The sequence below is a fragment of the Leptonotus elevatus genome, chromosome 2 (assembly GCF_054856555.1).
Source record: "Leptonotus elevatus isolate MCC_2025b chromosome 2, RoL_Lele_1.0, whole genome shotgun sequence".
In the NCBI taxonomy this organism is placed as follows: Eukaryota; Metazoa; Chordata; class Actinopteri; order Syngnathiformes; family Syngnathidae; genus Leptonotus; species Leptonotus elevatus.
In genome coordinates this window covers 11,465,169-11,477,231 of record NC_141240.1, presented here as the reverse complement: position 1 = coordinate 11,477,231, position 12,063 = coordinate 11,465,169, and the positions used below count along the sequence as shown (strand labels likewise).

At 38.5% G+C, this 12,063-nt stretch overlaps 1 protein-coding gene across 1 annotated transcript; it reads left to right on the top strand.

Moving 5' to 3' along the window:
* Window positions 1-393: 393 nt before the first annotated feature.
* Window positions 394-11,430, top strand: LOC147178421 (uncharacterized). Its single transcript, XM_086069882.1, has 4 exons — window positions 394-669; window positions 7,306-7,455; window positions 7,637-7,786; window positions 8,691-11,430. The coding sequence occupies exons 1-4, from the start codon at window positions 627-629 to the stop codon at window positions 9,005-9,007; spliced, it is 660 nt and encodes a 219-aa protein (XP_085926008.1). The 5' UTR covers window positions 394-626; the 3' UTR covers window positions 9,008-11,430.
* The last annotated feature ends 633 nt before the right edge of the window (window positions 11,431-12,063 follow it).

Below are 12,063 nucleotides of genomic sequence, written 5' to 3'. Positions count from 1 at the left end.
CTTTTGCAAAAACAATTTTATACCACTCTGTATTGGATCATAAGGTAGTAGAGAATGTTGTGGCTAGTTAGTGTACACATAGCATGATGAACAATGTGAACAGCTTTGCTGATAATGAGCATATTTATTTGTCTGATATGATTTATTAATACGATCAAGGTGGTGTTTCTATGTTCCAGGGCTTTAATCATATAACAATCCTTGGAATGTTCCTAAACATTACGTAAAAGCCTGCTGATCCCATGACCCCCTCTTTGTTACCAGTTGGTACAGGCCACAATGTCTACTATCACTCACCCTGTCTCTAAGCTGCACAGTGTGCAAGACTGTGTGCGTTTGTGAGAGAAAAAGAGAGAGAGAGGGAGATGGGGGGCGGGGAGGGGGCAATAAGGATGCAAGTGTGAAGCAGCGTGAGGGGAACCTAGAAAGAACGACGGGGGAGATCGCAAAGGGGAGAGGGAGTCAGGAAGAGCAGAAACAAGCGTGTAGCTGCAATAGCCTGCTGCAAAAGTGGAGAGAAGCAATGACTAGATGATCTGCTAGATGATCGTGCACCAGCATCCTGTCCCGCAGCCTTGACAGGAGGTGACAAGACAAATTGACACATATTGCTACATCCCAGCATCATGTCATCTACAGGGTCAACCAAACACAACAAACGTCTGGCGTGTAAGTAACCAACTTGTTTTATTTGACTTGATTGGAAGATGCCGCTGCACAATTCGAGCTGTATTTGATTTGCAATGCTTAATATTCTTATTTGTACGGTACCTAATTGTTCCATCTTGAACTAATGCATTTCCTTTGGTGATATGGAGCCATTTATTGTAAATGAGCAAGGGGTATTAATATGATTACTTATGTTTGATTGAATTTTATTATGCTTGCTTCTAACATAAACCATAAGAACCAGTTATGGCATACAGTGTGTACAATTGGGACTAGGTGGCAAAAAATACTGATTAGAATATGTTAACTGACATTTCAATAATGAATCCTTTATTGCTGTATCGTAGGTATTGTTGCTGCAGTTATGTCAATCGTTCTGACAAGAGCAAGACCCACACAGAAACAGAGTCCTGACCACAGTCTTCCTTTCTGAGTAACTTCACCAGAGTTGTAGTGTTAAAATGCCAAGTGAGCTATATTCTAGCCTAGAAAAGGATGTTCTTGGTATGATGGTGCATGTGGAAGGCAGAGCACTACATAAGCCCAGTGAAGATGACGAAAAGCCCGTTTTTGTTTGTTTGTTTGTTTGTTTTTTTCAGATGGAAAGCAATGGGAAATCATAGAGATCATAGTTGCATCTAGCTGGAGCGATAATCCTTAATGGCTTTGGGAATGTGGATGGAAGTGGCCTGGGAATACGCAGTATGATCACAAGGCTGAAGATGAAATCATAGCTTGGAGTTGGAAACAAAAGAGCAGTGGAAGTATTGTTGTTTACGTTCATTCGAGCTATTCCTACAGGATGACAGCATCCAAGGGCATCCATATCAAGAGCAGAGCGACCCGTTTATTTACAAATTAATACACAGTGTGTTTACATTGAGGAGTGTGTGGTGTTGGGGGTTGAGTGGTACCATGGCAGGAGTGGTGGCTACTGTGGTGCAGTGACCTCACACATAAATGATTTAGGCTTGATGGTCTGCTCGGCCAATGGAGGGGAGTGATTGGCTAATAGCAGTAATACCTAAAGATGATGAGTCTGTACACTGCAGAGAGCTGAGTCTCACCCTCACTAATCCCTTGGGGAGAAATAAAAGCTGCAGGTCGTCTCGGCGGAATGGAGCTGGAGATGGATGAGCTTTCAAATGTGACTGCTCATGGAATGAAAGTACAAGCTCTCTCCCAAATCAAAACACGGTCACTTTTCCATGAAGACACAAAAGCGATCATGGGATTTCCTCCCTCTCGTCACAAGGGGATTGAAAGCCTCAGCGTGTGACTGGTTGGTTCAATAGGAACATTTGTTCTGTGCTTCGAGTGCAGTTCCGAGCTCTCTTGATCTATGACTGCGCCATTAAAATGACACAGAGCAGGCAATGACGCATGTCTGTTAAAACAGAGCTGCACCAATACACACTCAATACTCGGGTAAACAATTAACTCATTCACTGCCATTGACGGCTATAGACGTGATAAATTAGTTTTAATTATTTCTATTAGTTTAACATTTTTTCCCACTTTTTTATACAAGAGTATGAAAACCTAGATTTTTGTTGTACATATAGAACAAATATAACATTTGTGATTAATCATGAGTTAAATAGTAGTCATGCGATTAATTACGATTAAACATTTTAATCACCTGAAAAAATAAAAATAAAATTGTCATTATTTTTTCAAGTTTTTAATAATCTTTTTTTTTTTTTAAAGAAAAAAATATTAAAAATTATTATGATTACCATCTTTAATTGTAATTAATCGCATGACTTCACTAGTTAACTCACAATTAATCACATATTTTATATCTGTTCTAATGCAATAAAAAAAAATCTAGGTTTTCATACTCTTGTTAACAAAAGTGGGGAAAATGTTAAACTAATAGAAATAGTTCAAAGGAATTTTTGACATCTATAGCCGCCAATGGCAGTGAATGAGTTAATGCTTACTCTGAAAGTGGATGAGGCACATCGGCAAGACCCCAAAATTTAAACAATCTCTTATGCTAGGAGTTCACATCTTAAGCCACATTCCTTTGCAATATAAATTGCTGACACCTCGATCACAACAACAAAAGACATGTATAAAGACATGGGCCAGATGATTAGGAAATGAAATTTGTCATTGATGTGTTTACATCCTATGAGTTTTGGCTTTAGTAACCCCCAAAAAAGGCCAATATCGCTGAATGAGTTACCAGCTCACCCAGTCAAGCATTTACAACAAATGACATTACAGTTATATTTAATTGAGAACACGTCAGGTTACATAAAGCCTCATATGATGGTCTTGACAATTTCTCTCTCTCTCGACAAACATGCGTGTAGAAGGCAGTAGGTCTTGCACCGCGATGCACTCTGGAAGGGTGCAGCTGAAGAACTGTACGAGCATTACATAAGAGCAAGCCTAAGGCTATTATGATTCACTCTGGGCTTAGACAGAGAAGGAATTTAGAAGCCATTGGTCGTGCCTTAGATCACAAGTGGCATGGAATTTCTGCGGCGATAATACAACACATATACTAATATTACAACATTACAATAACGCAGAAATTGAATGACATACTTAACTACTATCCATACAGTGCTCAGCATATATGAGTGCTGCACCCCCTTCGGAAAATGTCAAGATTTTATTCGATAGCTCAATGAACATAAGAACAATTTACAAAATGTTGACAAAATGTTTTCTGTAGAATATGTGCTTAACTCACAACATGAAGGTAAGGTTGTAATAGAATGCATAGATTACAAAATATTCAGTTTAATCAAATCAACTAATGCAGAAAATTAATGCATCCCGCAACAAAAGCGACTACATCTAGCATTTTCTATGACCCCCATGACTGTTATGGATAGCAACATGTCTGCTAGGCCTGGAATTAACTAGTCGCCAGTCTTTTTCTCGGGGTCTACTTATTTGTGCAAAAATGTACTTCAATAAATTTAATTTGAAAACTACTTTTTTTGTGGGCTAGTAATTAACAAATCTATAAAATTTATATGTATATATATGGGTTTAAAGTTTCGGCCCTTGCAAAATATATCGACCTTAAATTTTTAGGAGCTGTTAAAATATCAGTGGAAAGTCAATTCCAACAGCAGATAAGGCCCTCATCCGAGATTTGTGCCCCTTTAAAACTTTACAAAGTTTGACCTCTCAACCAACGAAATCAGCCTCAACTTTCAAGATCACATTCAGCTTACAATTATCTTTTGAGGCATCATCAGACAAAGTTTGGTTATTTTATTGTTGCTTCTTGTAATAGTTTCTTGTTTAAATGATGTCATATATGTCATGCGCTGTGTGCATATTGGGGCGGGGAGACCGCTGTTGGAGGACCATCACGATCATTTATCATCTTCATATTTATAGCTCGTATTTGATTTTAATTTCATCCCACTTAAAAGAGCATACAGTGAACATTTGTGGTGATATTCAACATTCGTGCAGATAACACAAAATTTGAATCTAATCCACAAAATTTTGTGGCGAGGTGGGCAATGGCTGAGCTTGGGGATGCAGTCATTTCAATGTTGAGGACACATGATGACAAAATACAAACAGAATATGGCTTGTTGCATGCATGCATTCAAACAGTGGATTGAAAGCCAAGCACTGCACTTTTGAATATGCTGAGGCACTTTGACTACACATTAAACTTCGACGGCAGCCATCCCAGCTGTTCTCTCTTTCCCGACCCGCCACAGTAAATCCTTTACATGTGACCTTTGTTTCATAGTCCAGATCAGGATAAAGCCGCAGCCTAACAAAGAATGAATCCGTTGTGTCCGTGAAGAAAAAAGTCTCAAAGTGCATTCCAAGGAAACCAGTCCATTTGCTCAAATGATTCATTTTTCTAATAGAAATGCTCTTCGACAACATACTCTCAAAGGCTATCATTTCTAGCATATTTCAATCTGAAAGCATTACATTTATGTAACCATGCTATAATAGAGAGCTGACATTTACTGTAGTTTCATTTGACGAGAGAATTAAAAACAAAATGGGCGCGAACATTGATTCGCCACCGATCAAAACAGCTCCTTTCATTCCTTTTGAATAAAGAGTGTGGGATGTCTGCTGATCGTGCTGATTGAGCAAAAACATTTACTTGTGTCCTGCAGCAGTCCTCGGTGTGCTTTTATAAGGAAGTGCAAGCAGACCTCCTTGGCGGATGAAAATGTTGGCCGGGGAGATCACAGATCAGCAAAGTGGGAAGTTTGGCGACCACCTTCCACCCCGATCAAACAGCTCCGTGTGTGGGGGGACCCCCCCCCCCCCCCCCCATTTATGAATGAAAAACGATATACATCCACCACACGTTTGCAGCCTGCATCTTGACCAGATTTACCAAAATCACGTTACACTGCCAACAAATGCGTCTGCCAACTTGGCACAGAGCGACGAACCAAATTCCCAAACAAGCACATCGAGGCTTGAGTCAGCATGAAAATCAGGATAGGCTAATTGTTTACATAAGCGTAGCTGCGCTGTCTACGATTATAGAGCCCTTATAGTGCATTATGTTTTTTTAAGCTAATTTAAGTGAATCTAGTTTTAACTCTTAAAACCCCCCTAAAACATTGAAATGTTGGGAATTTTTTAAGTCCAAACAACACATAATTGTTTGGCTTTGTACACCAAGCAAGGTAATGTTAGCTAAAATGTCTTTCGGGATGGATAAAAACACGATAAGTTTAATAATTATATGACTCACATTGCTGAGTGTATGTTTAGCTCCAGGCAGAATTACAGAGATGAAGGCATGCATCTAAACAATTTTTATAGGCTATCTGACAAAGTATTCATTCTGTTTACATTCTGTTTAAGTTGCCTTTCTACTTCTGCTAAGCTATCAGGCTCACGTTTGATGTTGATCAATGGACTTTGAGTTGCACCAATTCATTGAGGCAATTCATCTCAAATTGAACTTTTGTGGTTGTAGTTTGCATGTGCATGTCCATAACTGCATATCATTTTACTTGGACTAAGGTATAAGAAAAATGTTGGTGCCCATACACAAAAATAAATAAATAAATAAAATAAATAAACAAATAATAATAATAATAATAAAAATAATAAAACATTAAAAATAATAAAATAATAAAAAATCATGTAAAACGTTTATCTAATAACTCACCAGGTTAAAAAAAAAACAATCAAGAGCCATAGACTGTGAAGCACGGACCATAAAATAAAGGACTGATGTAATAACAGCAGTGGAAAAACACTGCAGTGAGGAAAGAAAGTATGACAGACTATCTACCTTGGTCTGCATAAATTTAGAAACTTTACGGTTGAAGCAGCATCCATTTGCTTCAATTGTGTAAACAAGTCATTCAGGGCACTCACTCACGAAGCAGTAAAGTGAGCAGATACTAGTGCACGCATTCAGACGTGATCTCACACACGCACTCGCGAACGAATAATGTGCACTGGTGACATGAGTCAAAGTGTCAGCCCTGGCAGCACAGTGGGGGCAGGCCCAGTGTGTCGAGCAGAATTTAGCACAGTTACACAACCAAAGCTGGTCAGTTTGGCAAAGCATCGTACTAAAGGTGGATCTTAGGGCAGATGTTCAACTATGTGCAGTGGATACAAAAAGTCTACAACACCCACTGTTCAAATGCCAGGTTTTGGTGATATCAAAAATGAGGCCAACGGAAATCCGTGACCCATACAATTTTTTGTACATTTTTGTTTGTTTTGTTATGTTTTAAATAGTGCAACATAAGGCAAACATATATGTGTTAAATATAACACGCTTTCAACTACTGCTAGTGCTAACACAAACACAAATATCGCTGGCGTCGGGCCAAAACCATTCACCTCCAAAATAGTCACTTTTCAGGAGATCCCAAAAGTGGCATATTTATTAACTATTAACATTGCATCCTCTAAGAGAGTAAGCAATTTTCAACACTTAAGATTGGTAAACAATTTGTAAAAATAACATTACATGTGTAGAATGACCAATAATATAGATTAAAAAAAATATATATATTAATTTGACCAAATTGTGATTTATGAGGTTTCAGTCAAACTCCAGTAAAATGAGAAGAATGAATGTCCTTATTTTATTGATTAACTGCATTGTGCCATACAATGCATTCTGGGAACCAAAAAGGCAAGTTATTATTTTGCTAGTTGCAGGCAATATGGATGGAGGCTCCATGTATAATAGACACACAGTGAAATACATTGTGGGGTTGTGGGGGGGGGTGAATGTTATCATATTTTTTTAAATGAATCCTCCAATTAATCGGTAATCAGCATTTATTCTGCCAAAAATTGCCATCGGCTTCAAATTAACCATATCAGTCAGGCATTAATAATTATAATAAATTACTCTGATCTCCTGTACTCTTCATAAAGCTATGATTTGAAATACCAAATAATTTTTTTTTAGACTCAGCCAGACACATTTTGTGTATTTGCACAAAGTATCGGTATCAATATCGCCAGTATCGGAACGGTAATCAGTGACATCAAACATCACTAATCCACGCACGCATAAGAAGAAAAGTGACCCATTAATATTCAAATCTAGATCCCAACATGAGGAAGGCTATTCGTGTGTGTGTGTGGGGTGGGGGGGTGCGCGTGTGTATTACAACTTAACTTGTCATTGTTCAGCGGAGACAGACAACTCCCAGAGATTGTTGGACAACGATTCTACGCACCATCTGAAGCTGAGGGAGAGGCAACGCTTTTTTGAGGATGTCTACCAGCAAGATGTGGATAATTACCTGCCCTCAGCTCACCTGCAGATTGACAGCAGGAAACGTAAGTGTCTTTAAGAGGACAATATAGCTACATAAAAACGCTTGGAGTTTAATAACAAGCCACATGCTGTAAGTTGCTATTCTACCAATAGAACATCAACAGATAAAAGCCTTAATGGATCCATTTACATCACAGCGCCTCTCAAAATGTTAACACTTCACAACGCAATTTGTGTTTGCAGCCCCCATGGGAAGTATCTCCTCAATGGAGGTGAACGTGGATGTGCTGGAGCAAATGGACCTGATGGACATCTCTGACCAAGAGGCCCTTGACGTCTTCCTCAACTCCGGATCAGGAGCAGATGAGGGAGGGATAGCATCCCCTCTACCAGGTACGCATCCAAATAACACACCAGATAAATAAGTTCTTATTTGTGGAAGGAAAAGCATGATTCTCAAAGGTTTGTTTTCTTTTTAATCACAGGAAAACACACTTTTTGTCAGAGAAAGGCATAAACCAGGAATGGCCCACGCATGCCACCACGCTCTGGGTAGCCCCATCATTAAATAAATAAATAAATAAATAAATAAATAAATAAATAAATAAGTAAAATAAATCAATGCAAAATTGGGATTTTTTTCTTCTTTTTTTTTAATAAAAAAAAACAGACGATAAATACTGGAAAAGGAGAATGACAAAATGCTAAGAAATACTGAAAAAAAATGTAAACAGAACATGCACGAATGCGAATATGCAGCGACTGTAGTTTGTAGTTTTGAGTATCACCATTTACCACTAGATGGCAGAGATGACTTAGTTACGCTCACACTGGGTATTACACTGCCCTATACCACAAGATGAATAGGCCTAATAATGTTTGTTTTTTTGCGTATTTAGAATGATAGTACATCAAGAATATTAACATTTTGAGTGAGTTGATTTTTGTGAGAAAATGCACAAAATGAATACTTTTTGCCGTTCAGCAGTTTTATGCCATCCTTGAATGGTAATTTTATGCACGAAAAAAAATTCACTGTATTGTTGGGTTGGGATCTTTTATATTGATTTATTTTGCACATATTTTGTCCATACCCAAGTAAGCATTTTGGTCATACATCTGGCTCGTTAGTTTGTGGTCCTATGTGGCCCCCTGACATTTTTAGATCACTGCCCATGCAGCGATCGAAGATGTAAATGCAAGATATTTTGTGAGTAAGCTCAATTTCACAATCTAGGCTAACGAACCGAAACGAGAGCAGAGAGACAGGCATTTTTTTAACAGCATCTCTTGACAGATGGTGAGGACGAAGATGAGGACGATGCAAATGAAGAGGCCGAGGTCGTCTACAGAATGTGTCCACCATTGCAACGGCAAAATGAAGTCCACGTCGGGCCCAAGTCTCGCATGTCATCGACATCATCGGGCTCCAGTGATACGAGCGGGGGCGGGGGCGGGGCAGACACACCTGTAATCCAGTCGGACGACGAGGAAATCCATGCTGATACCCAACTGCTGGCATCTGTTCCCCACACTGGTGGGGATGAAGAAACAGAAGACGAGGAAGAGGAACAGAGATGCCTTCTGACTAAATCTTCACAAAGACTGAATTAGAAACAAGCCGGCAGGGTTAAGATTCAACATTCTCCTCTTGCTGTCTTATGACGTTTGCAGAGAAACCCCAACATGATTCACCTGCTGTGATTTGTCCTTTGTGTGCATTTATGAAAAAAGCTTATTCTTGACAACTTCAATTTTACATTTTTTTCCTCTTTGTTCATAGGGGGGGAAAAACTGTCCGTTGAAGTTTGTGCTCTTTGTTTCCTGACATTTAACGCAAATTATGCAGTAGGAGTTATTCAACACCCACACACCTAAATGTTCTGCCTGCTTGCTGCCTGAGGAGAACCTCCCTCTTGCTCACTTTGACTTCAAAGCAGGTAACAAGCAGCCATGGAAAACAAGAAAGTTGTATGAAAGAGCGTCTTTACAGATTTACAAACACATAAAAAATAAACCCCATCAAAATGATGTCAGGTTGTCCTTTAGTGATGAGGACATGCCACGGACTTGAGCTTAGTTTTGATGATAAACATTTTGCAGGGTGCAACGTAGTAAAAGTTAACAACTTGATTCTCACGCCTTCATACCAGGTTTTATGTTGAAAATTACGCAGCAGAGGCCATAACGTATCATTTGGAAAAAAGACAATTATAATGGGTGTGTTTTATTCACAACACTGTGTGACGAATGCCACTTACTGAAGTTATGTTTGTGCCAATTCGTTTTGGTAGTGATTTGAATTTGGTTTCACTAACTTAATTTCTTCCTAATTAAAACATGAAAAAAGCTGTTATTTTCATAAATTCCCCCAAGGTTTTGCATGAATTTCTGGTTAGCATTGTAAATATAGATTTTTACACAAAATTATTATTCAATAAAGGTCTTGGTGAAATTCAACATTTGAATCACTGCTAAAACTATGTGGTGGCCATTGTGGCCAAATATAGATGCTGGAATGTACACAATTAGAGAAATCTCAACAAAAGACTGTTAATTATTCAAGTGGTAAAAATGAGATAAGTGGCAGAAATCCTAATGTAAAGTTGATAAGGTGCATTTCAGAATTCACACACACACGCACACACACACACACACACACATATATATGTATATATATATATATATATATATATAGAGAGAGAGAGAGAGAGAGAGAGAGAGAGAGAGAGAGAGAGAGAGAGAGAGAGAGAGAGAGAGAGAGAGAGAGAGAGAGAGAGAGAGAGAAGGCGGCCATTTTGCCACGCTGTCAAGTGAAGATGACATCACAGTTGCTCAGGTCTTACGCCAATCACAGCTCAGCTTCAAAAAAACAGGTGGGTGAGCTGTGATTGGTCGTTGCCTGAGCCCTGAGCAACTGTGATCTCATCTTCAGTCGACAGCAAGTGGCAAAATGGCCGCCCCCTGAGATGGATAAAAATGGATGGATTTGACCACATAACTCATATTGCATAAATGTAATATTATTCAGAATGTCATGTTTAGACTGGTGAAGTTACATATAACATATTGCCAAGAAATGTTTAAGGTTGACTTCTCCTTTAAAAGATTGGATTTTCCTTTTACAGTCACATCAGTTTGCTTTTAGTGACCCAAAATTCATTGATTGCAGCTTTTATGTGTTTTGATTGTGTTGAAATTGAAATCCAGCAAAATGTGTAACTTTAGGGAAAAGAATGACGACCAATTTGCTGATCATGCCTAATATTTCCTTATGCATGATTTTACATGTCCACCACAAATAGTAAAGTTGCCCCCTGCTGGGCAGCTCTGGTAACCAATGCAAAGCATTATTCTATTTTTCTGTGAGGTGCAAATGTTGTGCATCTGTTTAATGTATTAAAACTCACCTTAAACAATCTTCTGAAACAATTCAAGTAGCCATAAACATGTTTTATTGAGTGGTAAAACCTGTCGTTGTGTGTATGAGCAATCTATTTACACTATTACAAATGCACTGTGAACGCATGCCTTTAGTGACTATATGTCTTTCTGTTGTGCAACATCATTGTGTGGCAAGACTCCACTCAACCAACGCCTTTTATTAATGCTGTCCCCTCCCCTGTGTGAAATGACTTTTCAAAGTTTGTATACGATTGAGTGGGTGTGAAAGAATCTGGACCTGGAGAGGTTGAAAAACCACAACGTCAACTGGGCTTTTTGTTCATACATTGCCATCCATCAGAATGGAGAAAATGGGGCCCACCTCGTGACCTAACTGCTGATATATGGTCCATATTGTGCATTTATTGACGGTATAGACTATAGTCATGCCACAGTGAGTAAGAACTGTAAGAATGTGGTTGTGGATTTAAAGATGTGTAGAGTTCAATGGGTATTCATTCCCAAAGTTGGGCCCCTTCCCAACACTTCACACACAAATTCTATGTATACTGTATGTTGTTTCCTATTTGAACATTTTGCTCTCATACAAATAAAAATGATTACAATTTTAAAAGCAAACACAATTATTATTATTTGAATTATTATTATGCTTGTTCTACAATTATGTCCAAAAAGGCTGCACACTCCATGTGGGATGCAATAATTTGCCACTCACTATCATGTTATCCATGCCTGCTTTAAGTACTTAGATACAGGTGCACACAATCATGCAGTAGAGGATTAATACTGGCTATCATACACCACCATTTTGTATACTTTGGTGTCTAGTTGAACAGGTTTTACACGTTTGTAAAGCTATAGTTTTATTATCAGTTGTCGACAGCACTTCTACCTTTGAATGGGTTGTTTTCCCTCCTAGAGGCATCAGGCAAATTTATTTTCTTTTCTGTTTTTAAATACTTTTGCTTCGGTTAGGGGTGAGGCGTTACGGGTATCTCACCATTCGATACTGTGACGATATGTGGCCCACGATGACAATAGTATCACAATACACGATATCTACGATATTCAATATGTTGTCAGAAATGTTGTCATGGATGGATGGGTGGATGGATGTATGGATAGATAGATAGATAGATAGATAGATAGATAGATAGATAGATAGATAGATAGATAGATAGATAGATAGATAGATAGATAGATAGATAGATAGATAGATAGATAGATAGATAGATAGATAGATAGATAGATAGATAGATAGATAG